This window comes from Herpailurus yagouaroundi, unplaced genomic scaffold (assembly GCF_014898765.1).
Source record: "Herpailurus yagouaroundi ecotype Mexico unplaced genomic scaffold, PumYag 197, whole genome shotgun sequence".
Taxonomy (NCBI): Eukaryota; Metazoa; Chordata; class Mammalia; order Carnivora; family Felidae; genus Herpailurus; species Herpailurus yagouaroundi.
This window is the reverse complement of record NW_024412428.1, coordinates 19,225,455-19,244,438: the sequence shown is the minus strand read 5'-3', so window position 1 is coordinate 19,244,438 and position 18,984 is coordinate 19,225,455. Positions and strand designations below refer to the sequence as shown.

At 42.4% G+C, this 18,984-nt stretch overlaps 1 protein-coding gene across 2 annotated transcripts in view; it reads left to right on the top strand.

Annotated features, from left to right (window-relative positions):
• The window catches only part of WDFY2 (WD repeat and FYVE domain containing 2), a 178,802-nt gene that overhangs the window by 149,199 nt on the left and 10,619 nt on the right, over positions 1 to 18,984 (top strand). For both annotated transcript variants that reach the window (XM_040448343.1, XM_040448344.1), the window contains one exon: positions 8,147 to 8,273. In XM_040448343.1, coding sequence (XP_040304277.1) covers positions 8,147 to 8,273 — 127 coding nt within the window. The remainder of the gene's footprint in view (positions 1 to 8,146; positions 8,274 to 18,984) is intronic.

Below are 18,984 nucleotides of genomic sequence, written 5' to 3'. Positions count from 1 at the left end.
GGGCCCTCCAGGCCGAGGAGTAGCCACAGGTCCCATGAGAGAATGGTTTCACCAAACAGAGTGCGCATGTCCTTCTTCTCAAAATTAATCCCATCATCTTCTGCTGTGTTTGTGTTGGTCCAGTAGGGTCTGAGACTTCCTTGGTTTCATTATATCCTCAGAGCCTAGCGTGGTATCCGCCGTGTAGAAGATGCTCAGTAGATGCTGGTTGCATTGGTTTGAAATGAGTGCTGTGAGTGCACTGGTTTGAAATTGTGGTTTGCAATTTATAAGCCAACATCCACGAGACCCCATTGTTAGGACATGTACGTAGAGCTGGGAGGGACCTCAAAATTTATTTGTTTTTCTCCCAGTCCCATCCTACTTCCCGTCTTGAAGATTTTTCTTCCATCTTTTCCACTCTTACTGAAGGGTGGTGTAATACTCTGAGCCCTAGGGGGTGATAAATATACCCTGACTTTGACTTTCTTGAACCTGGCATTGATTTTTCTCTTCCTGACTCTGGGTTACCAGGAACTCCCCTTCCCGGCTCTGGCCCCTTACAGCCTGATGTAATGTGGAAAAAACTAGAGATTGGTCTTGTTTTTAAAACTTGAATTGATCTCCTGATGGCTGGGATAGTTTGGGAACAGGCTGATGACTGCCTCAAGGCTGACTAAACAGAGGACACTGTCACAGATGGTATAGATGGGGTCTCCTGCACTATAATCATAGCTAACACTTACTGAGCGCTCCCCATGTGCTAGGCACTATTCTGTATGTTGATGTGTATATTAACTCCTTTAATCTCAACAAAATTATTGCCATCCCTGTTGTACAGATGAGGTTTCTGAGGCACAAAGACATTAAATAATTTGCCCAAAGTCACTTACCTAGTAGGAGTTGAGCCTAGGATCTGGTTCCAGAGCCTGTGCACTTACACTAACCACATCTAAACTTCCTATTGCTTCACCATAAACCATCCTCATCCCATAGTCACCAACAAAGAAGGCCTGCTTCTCATGGTGCTGTGCCTATAGATGTGGGTGTGTACTGGTAGGGAGTTGAGAGGGATCCATCACTTGGCACATGGTAAGCCTTTTTTTTTTTTTTTTTTTTTCCAAATTTTTTTTTTAGCGTTTTTTATTTATTTTTGAGACAGAGCGTGAACAGGGGAGGGTCAGAGAGAGGGACACACAGAATCTGAAACAGGCTCCAGGCTCTGAGCTGTCAGCACAGAGCCCGATGCGGGGCTCGAACTCATGGACCATGAGATCATGACCTGAGCCGAAGTCGGCCGCTTAACCGACTGAGCCACCCAGGCGCCCCCATGGTAAGCCTTTTTTTAAGATTTTCCATGTTTATTCTGACAGGATGAACAGCCCACCCAATTAAGTCTTTAATTATGTCAAATAAGCCTTTCTAACTATTCTTTTTACTAGTGCCCACCATTATTTAAATCTGATATGATGCTTTAAAGAACCTACCCACTTAATATGTTGTCTTAGTCTATTCAGGCTGCCCTAACAGGCTATCATAGGCTGGGTGGGTTAGAAACAATAGATATTTGTTCTAGGAACTGGGAAGTCCAAGATCAAGGCGCTGGCTGATTGAATGTCTAGTGAGACCACTTCCTGGTTTATAGATGGCTGCTTTCTCACTATAAGCTCACGTGACAGAAGCGACTGAGGAGCTCTCTGGGATCACTTTCATAAGGGCGCCAACCTCAGTCATGGGGGCTACACCCTTATGACTTAATCACCTCAGAATATCGAGGATTAGGTTACAACATAGGAATCTGGGGCGGGGGCGGGGGGGGGGGACCACAAACACAAACTAAGGAGAGGAAAAAATACATTAGTCATCTTTCCCTTTTCTGTCCCCAGTGGCTGAACCAGTCAAGTAAGACCATCTCCAGAGCGTCTCCTTGAGATGAGCATTCACTGACCTAAAAGATGTGAGGGGTAGAATAAAGGCTGTCACACAGACAACATTGGTCAACTAGGAAAAGAGATGCCACATGCCTATTCCAGGTGCTAGGAACAAGGCAAAGAACATTCATGTACTTACTTCAATCATTTGCTCACTTGTCTGTGTTTATTGAGTGTCTCCCGTAAGCTGAACAGAATTCTAGATCCTAGAGACACTGTGGTGAACAAGCCAAACCCTGGCCCTCCAAGAGCTTATATTCTGTGGGGGCAGTAGACAGTAACTATGTGTTCTGAAGAAAAAAATAAAACCATAAAGAGGAGAGTGGTAAGAGTGACCAAGGACGGTCTCTGTAAACAGGTGGCATCTGAACAGGGATCTTTGTGAAGTGAGGGCATGCACCAGTGATAATCTGGAGGAAGAGAATCCCAGGCAGAGGCAACAAGGGCAAAGAGCTAGAAGTGGGAATGAACCTAGCATGATGAAGGGGCATCCAGCGTGATTAGAGCAGAGCGGGGGGCGGGGTGGGGGCGGGGAAGCTTCACAGTAGGGGCAGGAGCTAGATCGTACAGGGTCTTGAAAGGCCATGGAGAGGAACTTTGCATTTTACTCTGAACGGGATGGGGAACCATTGGAGGGATTCGAGCAAGGGGTGTCATAATCTGCTCTGTGTTCTTCGGTGGTCGCTTCAGCTGCTGTGTGGAGAGCAGACTACAGAAACAGGAGTAGAAGCGAGGAACCTGTGTAGGAGGCCGTTCACACAGTCTTATAGTTTGGGGCTTTTTTATTTTAACTTTTCATTTGGAAATAATTTCAGACTTTAAAGAAGCTGCAGAACAGTGCAGAGAGTTCTGTACATCCTTCACCCAGATTCCACGGATGTTAACATCTTTGAAAACTACAGCACAGATACCAAAATCAGGAAGTTAACGTTGACAGAGTCCTGTTCCCTAATCTACAGACCTTACTCACATCTCTCCAGTTATCCCACTAATTGCCTTTTCCTGGTTCACAGTCTGATCAGGACCACATGCTGCATTTCCTTATAATGTCTCTTTAGTTCCCTTGAACACGGAACAGTTCTGAGTCTTCCTTTTTCTGTCATGACCTTGGCATTTTGAGGTCATTCTTGGCATTCCAGCCAGAATGTCCCTCCCTTGTAGAATGTCCCTCCATTTGATGTTTCCTCAGGGTTAAATTCAGGTTATGCATTTTTTATGTGAATACCATGGAAGTGATGTTATGTCCTTCACAGTGGATCGTATCAAGAGGCGCATGATGTTGATTTGTCCTCTTTCTGGTGATGTTAACTTTGATTATTTGGTTAAGGTAGTGCGTGCCTAGTTTCCCCACCGTAGTCACCCTTTGTAATTCATAACTATTTTAGGAGGAAATATTTTGAAGCCATGTAAATACTATTTCTCATCATATTTCTGCCCAGTAATTTTACTATCCACTGATGACTCTTACCAGAAACAGTCATGACTGTGGTGCTTGCTAGATTGTGCTTTTTCTAGTCCTTTTCTCTTCGACACTTTTTGGTTGGAATTTTATGGTAAGGAAAAGCTTTCATTTCTCCCCCATTTATTTATTTATTTTTTAAATTGTTTATACCAGTATGGGCTCACGAGTTCTTAATTATTTCTGTGTGTGAGGATTCATTACCACCATTGATTTATTTTCTTGCTCACATTGTCCCAGATTTGACCAGTGGAACACTGGCTTCTTCACAGTGGTGTTTCTGACCTTTTGACCTGTCCCTTTGCTTTTTGATAACCACGTCTTGATATTTCTGACTCATGTTGTATACTACCTGCCTCGGCCCTAGAATTAACATTCATACAGCCTTGTTTCCTTCATTGAAGAATAGATAGTATGAGGGGATACTTCTAGAAGCCAAACTCAGGGTGCCATGCGTGCTCACTGTTAATGGCAGGGTGTGGAGGGATCATTGCTTCTGGGCCCTCAATAGACAGAGCTAGAAAATATGTGTGCACTCACACATCTGTAAGGATTTCTGTAACTTTTATGTGATGTCATACGGATGCTTCCAATTCCATTCTAACCCCCCAACTGTAACTCCTATTATGAGTGAGAAAGTCAACTCTCATTATCCTCGATGTATTTACTTGTTCAATCCTAAAATACAGAATAGGTTCAGAATTGCTAACCTATAACTCATGTACAAACCTACTAACTAAAGTACTGTATTTGTGTACAAATCTTATATTTTGCCTTCGACTGTGTAGTCAAATTACTATTTTCCAAAGTTACTTTTGTCAGCTTGCCCCCTCCCGCCTTTAGTGTGGTTATTGTATCATTCATTTGTAATACAGTTAGGTTCACTTGTTCCTGTTTATATTCTATTTGGGGTCCACACCCTGCCCTGCCAACACACTCCTTGTTAATTTTATTTACCTATTTTTGAGTATGTGAAACAATATGATTCCAAAACCCAGAACCAAACAAAAAGTACACTCAGGAAAGTGCCAGTCTGCTTCACCCCTTCTCCATGGCTGTGCCCAAGCACCTGCTGAAGTTAACACATCTCATTCATTTATTTCCCCTTTTTTTTAAATTTTTTTTATTTTTTTTTATTTAAAAAAAAATTTTTTTTTTTCAACGTTTTTATTTATTTTTGGGACAGAGAGAGACAGAGCATGAACGGGGGAGGGGCAGAGAGAGAGGGAGACACAGAATCGGAAACAGGCTCCAGGCTCCGAGCCATCAGCCCAGAGCCTGACGTGGGGCTGGACCGCGAGATCGTGACCTGGCTGAAGTCGGACGCCTAACCGACTGCGCCACCCAGGCGCCCCTCCCCTTTTTTCTTAGATGAAAGGTAGTACAATATAGCTGTTCTTTGGCATGTTGCCTTTTACACTTTACAGTGTATCCTGGAAATCACTTTCTATCCACCTAAATGATTCTGTTCATTCTTTCTCATAGCTGCGTAATACTGTGTGGATGTACCATAGTTAATTCACCCACTCTCTTATATGAGCATTCTCCTTGTGCATATGTATCTATGTATTACTTGGTGGGGATGGGGACAATATCTTCACGATAAACTCCTGAAAGTGAGAGTAAAAGCTAAGCACAGGTATGGCTTGTTGGATACGGCCTTCCCCATTGTACTGGTTTGCGTTCTCATCAGTGATATATGAGAGTGTCTTTTTCCCCCGAAGGCTTTCCAACAAAATATGTGTCATGCTTTTTAATTTTCTAGGAAAGAATTTTGATAGTGGCTCTTATGCAAGGATGGTAGTATTAGAGGTGGCAGAAGTGCTTAGACTTTAGGTATCTTTGGAAAAAAACAATTTAGAGTTTATAGTGGATTGCTTTGGAGGCTGATGGAATAGTTCCCCACCTGAGGTCTTCTCCAATTCTGGTGAAACATAAGGCATCAAGATTAACAGCCTAAGGTAGTAACTTCTTTTTATTTGCCTGATTTATGAAGCTTTTGGTGACTCTCACCTTCCTCTTGGGCCAGCCTTATTACATATCCCAGTAAGTATATGGCATTATAATACCTAATGCTAGGCACCTGGGTAGCTCAGTTGGTTGAGCATCTGACTCTTGATCTTAGCTCAGGTCTTGATCTCAGGGTTATTAGTTCAAGCCCCACACTGGGCTCCATGCTGGGTTTGAAGCCTACTTAAAAAAAAAAAAAAAAAAAAAAGGCTCTAACAAATAATTTCTAACATTCCAGTGGCTTCGTGTAGCAGAAGTTTGTCACTCTTGTGACAACTCAGTGGTTGTTTTTGTTCATTCTGTTTTTGTTCATTCTGGTTCAGTCTGGTTGTGGATTTACAGCTCTATTCCATGTGGTGATTCAGGGACTCTGGCTCCTTCTAGAATGTAGTTTCTCCATGCCCTGGGGTCTTGGAGTCCTCAAGGAGGAAGTACAAAGAGAAAGTGAAAAAGGGACTGCTCTCGTCTGGAAGGAACGCAGATTACTTTCTGGATTCAGTTGCTGAGAACTGGTCACATGCCCCCTAGATGCAAGAGGGCCCCGTAAATACGATCCCTGCAGGACAGTGGCTTTCCAGGGAGCACTCCATATATGGAAGTGGAAGTATGGATCTAGGTGGACGATTAGCTAACTCTGCCACAGGTATTTAACAAAGTAAGCCATTGGGTACCGTGTGGGAATAAATAACATGTTTTGCAGGATGGAATATCCTGAAATTACTGAAGGATGGTTAAATTTAAAAAGTACAGTGCAGCCCCCCCAAATCTGCGGGGGACAAGTTCCAGGACCCCGCAGTGGATGCCTGAAACTACAGATACTACTGAACCCTAGATATACTGTGTTTACATATACTGTAATGAAAGTTATGCGAACGTGGCCTGCCTCTGAAAACATCTTCTTGTACTGTGCTTCCCCCTTCTTCCTGTGACGAGGTGAGATGATCAGATGCCTTTGCAGTGAGATCACATGAGATGGATGGCATAGCGTTAGGCTACCGCTCACCATCCGAGGGTCCCGCAGAAGAACGATCATCTACTTCCAGACCACAGTTGTCCACGGGTACCTGAAACCCCGGGAAGTGAAACCATGGACAAGGAGGGACTGCTGTAAGCATGGAGTTCAACAGCAGGAAACCAAGAGGAGTTGTATAAAAGGAGAAGCAATATTTAACTTTGAAGGGTCAGTGAGTCTGGTAGAGGAGTTCCAAGTAACAAGGATGGTGGGTGAAAAAAAGATTCATGTGTTTTCATTCATCTGCTCCTTCATTCATTCAAGAGACAACCCCAGAGCCTGTCTGCTGCTGGCCCCGTGCTCCGAGCTGTTATGTGGTGGTGGGGGAGGAGATGGGAGTGTCGGGGGGGGGCCCTGCAGGTACACTGGTGGGTTGGGGTGTTTACTCCTTCGTGGGCAGGAATATGTGCCAGCAGAATGTTACACAGGTATAGGGAGAAGCTATTAAACGTAAGCCGGAATAGTGGGATTTCTTTTCCCTTTTGATCTTGGGGAGAAAACAACAACAACAACCTTCTGAGAATGTCATGTGAAAGAAACTTTCCTAAAAGCTTTTAAAGTGCAGCGCTTTGTTAGAACAAATTGATAATCTAAATAAGAAAAAGGCAGATTTGAAGAAACAAGATGGTATTTTCTGTTCTTTTCAGAACATAATATTTTTCAATAATGTAAAAAAATGAGTATTTCTCACATTCTTAAGTGTTTGTAGGCTTTGTGCCCATATTATGTGGAAAAAGTTAATATTGTTCTCATCATGCAGGAGTTTGATTTATAAGGCGACTGCCAGAGAAAGATCTGTCATAATATTTCATTGCCGCACCGGTAGACTAATGCTAATAATCAGCATGTGTGTACCTCACGCTACAGTTTACAGAGGGGTCCTATGTAACGGATCCAACCTCATTATCACCACAACCTATGAAGTAGGTAATGGCCAGGTTGATATTATCATTAGTTGCATGCAGATGTTCGGATGTAACCCCATTATCCCCATTTACAGTCGAGGAAATTGACCCTTAGGGATGTGCATGATGTGCCCCAAATCTGTAAATTTAAATTCCCAAAGAGAGGAAATAAATTTTAAATTCCGATGTTGTAGTCTAATTATATCTGTGCTGAAGAATGAAGAATCTGGGGCTCCGGGGTGGCTCAGTCGGTTGGGCGTCCGACTTTGGCTCGGGTCAGGTTCTCACGGTTTGTGGTTCGAGCCCCGCGTCAGGCTCTGTGCCGACAGCTCAGAGCCTGGAGCCTGCTTCCGATTCTGTGTCTCCCTCTCTCTCTCTCTGCCCCTCCCCTGCTCACGTTCTGTCTCACTCTCTCTCTTGAAAATAAATATTAAAAAAAAAATTTTAAAAAGAGTAAAGAATCCAACTAAACTATTGAAAACTTCATTTACTTCTCATTTGTTATTGTCAGGGTGGGAGGTAGACAGAAGCTAAGGAAATATGGTTAATACTTCCAAGTAGTGTGATATTTTCCATTCTTCGAATTACGTCTCTTGTCTGTCAATTAATTGCCTTTTTCATTTCCTTTGGTTTTTATATAATTGATTTTATGGTATATTAAGTTTTGGGGAAAAATGCTGAAAGGGCAGGACTTTTACTCTGGGAGTCCGTTTTTTTTCTCTTCGGGGACTTACTTGTGTGTTCTCTAAGCAGAAGAACTACACTAGATCCTAACGCCTTTGCATTCACATTTATTGGTGAATGCTGTTGTTGCCTGGTGACGAATGTCCCGCTGTGTCTGTTCTGTCAGGTGGGGTGACTGCTCTCTGTTGGGACCCCGTCCAGCGAGTGTTGTTCTCCGGCAGCTCCGATCACTCCGTTATCATGTGGGACATCGGCGGGAGGAAAGGAACAGCCATCGAGCTCCAAGGACACAAGTAAGGCTGCTGGTGCTTTTACTAAAAACTCTGAGAAAAGATTCCCTTCTGAAAGCCTAGAACAAAGGCGTGTGCTCCAGTCTCTGTGGCAGGGTCTTTGCATGGGAAGGAACCTGGCATCCGTACCTAAGTATGTTTATTTATTTACATGTCACCTTGTTTAATTCCATAGAAGACTTGACAGTGCCTACAAAAACCGTGAAGTAAAATAATGGCAGCAAACAAATAAAAGGTAAAAGTGAGAACCAGGGAGACCTAAGAGTAAAAATTAGAGAGAGAGGAAAAAAAAAAGCTTAAAAATAGAAGCCATGGAGGCCTACAGAATTTCTGTAATTGAGTTCAGATGTGGTGCCAGGACTCCCGGCAGCTTGAGGAAGAGGGGAGAGATAATATTCTTACACAATAGATTTTGTACTTCACCACATATGTATTGAAGACTCGCTTTGATTCCTATCAGGCCCTCTTCTTCCTTGAGGGACGATTTCACGGGCCGAGAGGAAAAGCAAAGGCAGCTTTGCGTTTCCTTGGAGCAGACTCTTTGCCGTGTGCTGAGAGTCACTAAGGAATTTTTTTTGATGTAGATTCCTGGCCCCTGTCTGGAGATTCTGGTCACCAATGTGGAGCTGAGGCACCTCTGTTGTTCGCAGCCTCCCAGGCAGCTCTCCTGGTGGCCCTCAGACCACACTCTAATGGCTGCCCACAGGCCCCAGGGGCACATACTGTCCGTGTGCGGAAAAGAACCATAGATTTGCTTCAAAGCTCTAAGCTCGTCTGAATTGTTTTTAACTTGGAAAGTTTCCACAATGATGTTAGCAGCGACTCTAGACATCCGTAAACAAATGTTAGTGGGGCTCCCAGGAACTGACTGGTGTTAACCAACATTAGCTCTTTTTGTAAATCTGCCCGGAAGCACTCGTTTTAAAATGTTCCCCTAAGTAGTTAAATTTTGCAGTTGGGATTATTACTGATTGAATTTTGGAAGGCCCCTGCACAAGTCATTATTTCAGTGTTAGAATTTAGTCTTAGAGAGCTACTTATTAGGCCTCCTTTCCCACATTTGAGAGCAGACCCATTGTCTGGGGCCATGTCTGGCTTGTGGGGCCACTCGGACCTCATCATCAGCTCATTAAGAGGAATCGTTCCCTTGTGCTTATCTCCATGGCAAGGGGACATACATCAGTATCATATGAAAGGAGTTGACATCATCCGTGTAAGTGAAGAAAAGGAGAAGGCAAACACAGTCCTGTTTAGTAATGCTCAGTTATTATCCACTCTGCCAGGTAGTTGTGCCACCTCAGGCTGTCTCAGAGAAATAAAATGCCAGTTTTGAATGAAGAGCAGTAATATTTGTTGGTCTCACTCAGATGAACTCCTAACTAGTTTCATTTTTGCACCGTGGTTAATAAAGACTGCAGGCAATCTTGCATGACCCATCCTCAGGGCGGTAAAGTGTGACAGTGCTCAACACCAGCGTCCCTGGGTGCCAAGTGCCCTCGTGCAAACTGTTCTGGAAAACTTGCGCCTAGAGTTTGGTGAGAAAGGAAAAGCTATGAAGTTGAGATACAGTCTCTCAGTCCCAGAAAAATGGAACCTGGGCTAATAGGTATTCTCGTTTCTAAGGAATGCAGACCTGACCTTTTAGAAAATGGAACAGACCATACTTGGGAGTCCATCCTGTTACTCTGTACCCTTAGAACCTAGTGGGCCAGCAGGCTGGTGAGACCAGGAGCCACTGGTCAGCCCTGGCTTTAAACAGGAATAATGGCCGTAGGCCTTTGCCTGGGGCTTTATTTATCTCAAGCTGAGAAAGGAATGACTCTGTGGTCACCATCACCGGGCCTTAGCCTGGGAGGGGCCGCCTGGTGTCACACAGCTGGGAGAGATGAACTTCCTCAGCATCAGTTGGTGTTAACCCTGGGTTTGAGTGCCCGAGGTGAGGACGGGGAAGACACCAGAGCTGCTGGAAGTGGGAGGTTGGGACTCACAGAAGGTGGTGGAAGGAAAGGGGCCAGGGCAGCAGGCAGGAAGGGGAGCATAGCGCCACATGGCCACCATTGCTTTGTCCTGAAAATTGGCCACTGGATTGCTGTTCAGCGATTCTTGTCTTTGAATGGAGCTTAGTATTTTGCCAGAGAGCTTCTGAAACACACAGGGACCTCAGTGTAATCTTCCAAGAACCCTGGATATGTAAGAGGGAAGCCCGATGTCATTTTTTAGATGAGAATATCGAGCTACCACCCTCAAAGCCTCCAGCTGGTAGCTTGGGTCTCTCAAACCTTCTTTCAGTCCAAGAAAGCTACTTAGAGCCTTCTTTGCATCCTGCACTATACTAGGTACTGGGGCAGAGAAATGAGCATTGACTAACAGATGGCCCCTTCTGTGCTCCATGATGTTTTTTTGGTCTCTTTTCCACTCTAGAGGCCAAAGAGTTTCTTCGTGGGGCCCGAGGCTGCCCCTAGCTGTCCTACAATTCCTTATGTTCCCACCTTCCCCTCAGGGAGACTCTGGGTGGTCAGAGTTCCAAATCAGGCACCGAGTTGGTGAGCTTGGGAACTGGGCAGAGCCGACCGGACCAGAGAGCCCCAGAGGAGTGGAAAGACCACCTTCCCCTTTTGTGGGAATATCCGACCCCGATGTGAAGGGGCAGCTTTACGGGTCTTCTGTCCTGGGTCCTGTGGCTTCATTCCATCCTTCACCAGAAATAAGACATTTGTGCAACTAATTTGATCTGGTGTGTGACAAACCCATCAAAGCAGAGAGAGCTTTAGCACTAGAGTAACTGAAATGTTTCCAAGTCCAAGGGAAAAGAGCTAAGAAAGTATACTTCTATACAATATTCTCTGCATTTGAAACATTTTGGTATTTTTATTCCCTGTAGCAAGTGGACCATGATTGTGTGCTAGCTCTGTGGAAGGAAAGGCAAAGAAAAGGTTCCAGTTTCAGGGACCAGTTATGTTTCTGAAGTATCCATTACCAGTTGGATGGATATTATAGAAGCATAAGCCTGGACATTTATTGTCCCATGCCCACCGTGTCAAAGCTAATAACGATACTTGGGCTTTTTAGATCCTTTTTTATTCTTAGATAATACCTGTCATTTCATGACCAACTTTATGACCATAATTTCCCTTTATAGCAGTATTTTTCTCAGGCTTTTAAGACTTTGTGGCAATTTAGTTTAACGGTAACTCGATTTAAAGCACAGATGAACTTTTTGGGATGGAACCCTCCACCAAGACTGGGATCTTCGGTTACGGGGGACGTGGTCACAGCCCCGGCTGTTGGCACACATGGCCTGTGTATTTGCTTCCTTTTTCCATAGTCCCAGCTCTTGGTTTTTCTCTTCCGACTCTTAGCATGTATAAGACTTTTGTTACAAGCATCTTCAAAGCCTTTTGGTAAAGAAAGGGACTAGTCAGTGGGGCATCTGGGTGGCTCAGTCAGTTAAGCCTCCGGCTCAGATCATGATGTCACAGTTCATGAGTTCGAGCCCCGCATCAGGCTCTGTGCTGACAGCTCAGAGCCTGGAGTCTGCTTCAGATTCTGTGTGTGTCTCTCTGCCTCTACCCCGCTCACACTCTGTGTCTGTCTGTCAAAAATAAATGAACATTTAAAAAAAAATTTTTTTTTTTAAAAGAAAGGGGCTATTCGTCGATAAATATCCATCGGGAGAATTTGTACCTTTCCCTCTTTATCAGGTAAATTGCCTGTCAAGTTAGGAAAGGAAGTAGAATTCTCACATTCATCCTTTCCTGGGTTTGGGGAAGGAGAGCAAGGGTCAAGAGAGCAAGGTTTCTCTCTTTGCGAATCTCAGATTTAGGAGCATTTCTCATTGTATCAGTGGAGAATTATTAGGATACAGGGGAAGAGGTTTTTTTCTATTTCTCACTTAGCTGATGCATAATAGATCAAAGAATTCAAACTTACGGTTTTCACGGAGAGTGGAATCTTATCCGAGGGGTGGTGCCCCGTGGTGTGGTCATTAATTGCTGGCCTCTGGATCAGGCCAGGCTGTTTTTGAGCCAGCCCTTCTGGCTCTAAGCGGGGCTCTCTATCTCTCCGATCCTCAGTTTCCTCATCTCTAAAGTAAGGATAATATTGGAAAGGAAAACCCTCAAAGGTTGTCAAAAACCATTAATGATATAATGCATGTAAAATAATCAGCACAAGAGTAAGGGACAGTAAGTGACAGGTGTTAAGAATATTCTTGTTAATAAAAATTATAGTAATTTGTAAATCAAGCTTTTCGATAGGATTTGTATTTCTCTCTGAACATAGCATTTTAAGTGGAAGTATAGCCACATGTACCTACTCCCTCAATTTATATTACACTCAACAGAAGTTTACTGATCTCTGTCTATATACCAGACTTTATAGCAGACACTTCGGATATGAAGGGCACTATGGCAACAGCCACTGCCTAAATGGTGCTATAGAAGCATGAGAATGGGGACGAGGTGGGACAGTTTGCCAGTTGTACTGAAAAATGGGAAGCCTCAGTGGAGGGAGTCACTGTTGATTTGGATCTTAGGAGATGAATGTGTTCTCATTGTTCTGAGGATCAGGAGGTTACCCAAAACAGAACTGCATGAACTCAGTACAGTGTTTTCAGGAACGTGCAGGCGGATAGAAGGGCAGCGGCTGCTCTGATCTTCCGTCTTAGCCGGTAAACAGCCAAATGTTGCCAATCTCGAACCAGCACTCCCAGTAGGATCTTATGTTCAGGTTCAGGCTGGCTGTGATCCAAGGATTCCCAGGGAGGCAGATCCATCCAGGGTCCCTTTGGTGTGAGATGGCCCCAAGTATCTGTTATCCGGGGGACCTCACATGTGTGGATTACTCACGAGCCTTTTCTGGTCCTTGGAGGTTTGGGAGACTTATGAATATGGGGGCTCTGAATATAAGAGAGCGAGTTCTCTGGGAGCAGGTGCATGACTGATTAGATTTTCACCAAGTAATCTAGGACTTTTCATCAAAGAAATGAAAGCTGCTATACTACTCTTAGGATGTAGAAGAGGACCTAAGTTGACATTTGAGCAGATGTTACCTTGTGTCTGAAAATCTGTTTCAATAAAAAGAATAAAGGCTTCTCTACCCTTTTTCCTTAACAAGCATCAGACACAGCACCGGCCTCAGGGGCATGCTACCTGTGCAGTCACACAGGGCCCCATGCTTGGATGGGCCCCATGCTTAGGTTAATGTCCTGCTGTCACCATCTTGTCATTGTTAGTACATTTTTAGCAAGGGGCCCTGCATTTTCATTGTGCATGACGCTCCCTCCCCCCCCCCCCCCCCCCCCCAAATTTTGTAGCTAGGCCTACTAAGGCCTGTGTTCCCTCTAGGGCTGGTGAGAAGGGAAATGAGGCCATTGCCAGTAAGTGTAGTCTTTGTAGCTGGCAGATCCTGGTAGTTGTGAAAAGTGAGGCTTTTGTGCACCGGTAAGAGCATTTGCAATGCAGTACTTGGAGCTCTCACCCGTGGAATGTAACCAGTTTTGAAATGCTTTCCAGTATAAATGCTACACTGATGTCAGATGAAACATGAATGTAAGAAGAAGGTATCTTTTGTTCTTTATAACCCTCAATCTGTGAACCTGGGGATGTTCCCTTACCTCGTTTTTAACTGCAAGGTGGTTAGATTGTGAATCCTTAAATCAAGAAGTCCCTGAGCAGCTTTATTACAAAGCTTGGAATCCAGCATTCATCACTGTGTTCCACTCATCTGTGTTGGAATATTAACAGTATTGGAGTCCCATAAATTATGTATTGGTTGCCGAATGTTGCTGCCAGCTATGAGTGGCAAAGCAGTTCCTTCTGTAGCTTATTTTGGTTTTACAAGATCACTGATGTGTATCAAGATGCCTTAACAAATGAAATGTAGCTCAAATCACCGGGTTACGAGTTTGTTCAAGTAGATAGATTTTCCTTCTTGCCCTTGAATGTCAGAATGGTGGCGCTCCATACTTTAAAATGTGTGAAGTAGCAGCTAAGAGAGATAGAAAACAATTGACTCTTTTGTTAACAAATACCTAGTGAAAATTTTATATTAGTCATTAATTACTAAAAGGACTAGTAAGATGTTACACCAGTTCAAAGGAAAACCTAAAGAACAGACGTATGCATAGACAATGGAGAACTGAAATGAATTTGTAGGTGGATTCACAATTGGCTTCTTCTGTGGGAGGGGGAGGGCAGGGGGGATTAGTTATATCATCACTGGAAAGGTTCATTTGCAATAATACCAGGTTCGTGTAACTTCGTGTAACAGAATCAGACAACCCCAAAAGGTATGCTAGGTATTACCTGATATTTCATTTGAAGATACCAGTAATTTCTTTTTGCCCATTTCATTCCTTCACAGTCTGCCTGATAGTTCTTCCCCCACCCCTCCTATAATCATAATAATCTCAAAGATTATTCTCGATCACAAAAGGTTGGTCTCATAAGGTTTGGCCTGATTATTTACATTGTACGGTGAGAGTGTTAATTAGCCATATAGGTCTTCTTGGTTTGCTTTGCAAATAATAGAGCCAAAGAGTATTAAACAATAACTATCAAGCCTGCAGAATTAACTTCTGCCTGCAAGTTTTTATAAGGAATCTTGGATTGGGCTTTTCAAAGCCTCTGTTATTGGGTGTACCAAGATTAGGAAAGCTAGCCCAAAAGATTCTGCACCATATTTCACCTGTGGTATTTACAGCTTTGGTTGAATTCCTCGAGGTTGCCAACATTTGCCAGGTCCCTGGCCTGGTAGTTTCCTTACTATCTGTAAGGCCAGGACCCTGCAAAGCCAGTACTAGGCCAGTTTTCCTGGGAAGACTTTGTAGGCATTGGCGCCATAAGTTCAAGTGGCTAGTCATATCTGATTCGATGAGCATCGTTCTCTAATATGACACTCCAGGTAAAGACCTGGTTGCCAAGTCATATCCTTTGGATGGAGGCTAACTGAACCTACAAAATAAATATATTGCCATTAAATTTAAGGGGATCCAGTATTACTGTTTTAATTCCGGGGGAATCATTGAAAACTGGATGTCATGTTTAAATGTTTCTTTAGCTTATAAAAGCAGAGTTTACAAGATTGTAGGTTAGACGTAGGGTAAAAAGTAAGAGAAAAGGCAGCCTCATAGATCCAAAGAACATTTAACAATATTCCAGACATATAACCACAGTAAAATGTCCCTCTTCAGTTCATTCAGTCCTGTGTAATTAATTCTTGTTCTGCTGGCTCTTGCTTTAGTAGTCTGCATTCATGAAGCCATCTGCAGCCAGACTAAAAAGAGTCCAGAAATCCAAGGAAATCCAGACTTGGTCCACTAGCACAGCTTACAAATTGTCTAAGCCGTGTCAGCTCTGTAACCTTTGCCCGAGAGTCTGTTCTTTGAAATAGCAATATTTTAAAATACCTGGTACACGTCGTCCTTTTCTGTGAAACTCTCGAGATTCTCCTTTCTGGCCTGTAGCTTATAACAGAGCCCTCAGGCAAGCAGCAGAGTGAAACAAAAGTTATCTATAGATTATAGAGACTTTAATGGTTAGGTTTTTTTTTTTTTTTTTTTTTTTTTTTTACTGTGACAGATAATATCATAAGGGAGGAGAATAAAATTCTCTATTGAGATAGCCTACATAAGTGTTTCCCAAGAGTTTTGATTGTTATTTCCCCAGAGGGGAAAACATATTATAGACAATGAGAGCTCTGATTAATCTCCAGGGTCCTCCCATAAAATATGCAACTTTAGAAATACTTATATATTAATAACATCTTATCTATACTGACTTGACCTGGGGAAGACTGAGCATCTCTTGTGATCTGACAACTCGTCCCATGAAACTCTTAAAATAGCAACACAGCAAACGAATACAGTTATTTATAGCATCTCTCTTTTTATGAGGCAAAGGAACACATCTTTACAATTCTCAAGGATGCCTCCAGGAAATCTCAAAGATAGCTGTAGGTGTAAAAAGTATCCCAAATTTTTTATTTTATTTTTTCAAAAGACAGGGTACAGTCTGGGAAGGCAAAATCAAAAGAGTTGTCAGAGATGTTTCTGGGACTTTAACCAAGTCAACATAAAGCTCTGAAAATAATTGTGGTGACACACAAAATCTTTGCTAGCTAGGCAGATTCTATAGAAGGTAAAAAATGTCCTTTTGCATTGTAGTCAAAGGCATTAATCAGTAAGGCAAGGAAGCAGGCCATCAAAACTGAGGGAACTACGCCAAGATTTTAATGCATTTTATTGCTCTTTTTTCAGACTCGAGTATTGTAAACCAAAGCAAATAAAATTCACGTTCCAAGTTGTATCCTTCATTTTTCTTTCTCATATTCTGGAACAAATTTATACTTTACTTTAGAACTGCCTTATTCATCCATATTCTCTCAAAAATGTACAATGGAGTTTTCCAGAGGCTGCATGACGAGTGGCATCAGAATAAATGCAGAAAGAGATGTTTATCTGGCTCGCTCCTGTAAAGCCACATACTATTTAGAAAGAGTTGCAGAAATGTTCAACAGTCCCATTTTTGTCATCAAAATTTGTCACTTTGGGAAGTACAGTTAATTTTCATCAAATATATGTTATTTATATTAAGATGGAATGGATTCGTTGCTAATTCCAAATGAATCGATATGTTTTTTAATTCTCGATTCTGACTTCAAATACAATAAATATTGATAGTTATCACTTATTTAAACCAAAGCTCTTTGGTGTCCTCAAATAAGTTTTAAGAGTGCAAAGGGGTCCTGAGACAAAAAAATTCGAGAACCATTGCTTTAAGACAAAACTGTTCTGTTTTCTCTTTGAAAAACAAAAGCCCACACATCGTCATATCTTGTCTCCATTACTGCCCCTGGCATAGTCTCAACCATCCATTTTAATTATAATAATTAACCAAAGTAACTAGTGTATATCTCCTAGAGAAAATTGGGAGGAGGGAGGATGTGGATAATTGAAAGCTGTCGCATACAAGCATCCGAGCAGACCAGCAAAGCTCAGGAGCGCACACCACAGAAATTTCTCTTGCAACGTATGCCACTTTTATGTCTCCTTAAGGTGGCACGTGTGGACGTGTTCATTGGTAACTCACCTAAGTTGCAGCCTGTCTAGGATGTACAAAATAAAAAGGAAGTATATGTAAGCTTAATATTATGCTTTGTAATCAAAGTTTCAGTATTCTGACTTACTTGGAAATTATCTAAGTGGGTATCCAACGATTATTTATCAGTTAGTTCAACCTAATAGTAATCCATTTTAAGTTACCTAAAGATCTTAGGGATTATCTGTAAGTTGATGTGCCATAACACATAATTGCTAGTTATAGAGAAACTTTATCACAACAATTAATTCAGTTGAGTTCAACACGAATTTATATTTTTAATAGTCTTAAGCATTATATAGGCATCATATTCGCTTGTTTGACCCGTTATCCTATATACTTATAAGAAATCAACCCCATTAAAATAAGTTGTACACTTGTGTTATACTTAACACTGATAAATAAGAAAAAGACTAGCTGTGTTTTAAAACGTAACCATACTAGTCTCACTTGCCAAAGAATTAACCTCAGTTCTCTGAACTTAGGTTCTTAAAATGTTATTGAGTTAGTATTTTGTGTAAAATAATTTTTAAGTCTAGTAAACTTAAAGTTTTAGAGGCTCAATTTCCTTTTTTTCTGTTAAGTTTAGGAAGAATGAATTTCTGTAAACATTTGTTTCTCTTTATAAGCCAAATAGAACAAGTTCTTATAATTTAAGAAGTACTATAATCTAAAAAAAAGAAATTAAAACAAGAAAAAAGAAATAATACTGTAATCTAAGTTATTGACACCCTCTGGAAATACAATAGCACTCCATATACGAGAGGGACAGGCCTTACTGAAGTGTAGACACAGACACACGGGGCTTTAACAGCATCTGTTCCACAACTTCAGCTGCAGGGCAAAAGGAAACACGAAAGCACACAAAAAAAACCCCAGTCCAGATTTCAAGGAGTTGTTCTCCTTCCCAGTGGGCACAGAATCCTTAATTGATTTGAGCTCAACATAGAAACATAATCAGAAACAACCAAGGAGCCAGTTTCCTATTCCCTCACCCAATGGAGAATAATGTATATAACTTTTTGTTAGTGATGCTCAAATTGTCAGACCACGGAACTGGTCTTGGCTCTCCCCAAGAAGGAATAATTCATCAGCCATGTATGAACTAGAAAGAAAAATAAAACACAAAATGAGTAGAGAGGAAATGAAAACTAGAGAAAATAGAGAGTCAGCAAAACTCAAGTCTATTCCTGCTTTGGTTTCACTCTGGAAGCCAAGAAATGGCACCCTTTGGCTTAAGCCACCATGATGTGCCTCACACCTCAGGCAACATGGTTTACCTCGATCTGGCAGGAATGCAGTGGGCATTCCGATGAATGACCTCCAGTACTCTTAAAGGATACTTTTGGGGGGATGCCTGGGTGACTTAGTCGGTTATGCATCCAACTCTGGCTTGGGTCATGATCTCACAGTTCATGAGTTCAAGCCCTACACTGGGCTCTCTGCTGGGAGCCTGGGGCCTGCTTCAGATTCTGTGTCTCCCTCTCTCTCTGCCCCTCCCACACTTGCACTCTATGTCTCTCTCCTTCAAAAATCAACATTAAAAAAAGGATACTTTTCTTATAAAAGGTAAAATCAGGGGCACCTGGGTAGCTCAGTCGGTTGAACATCCAACT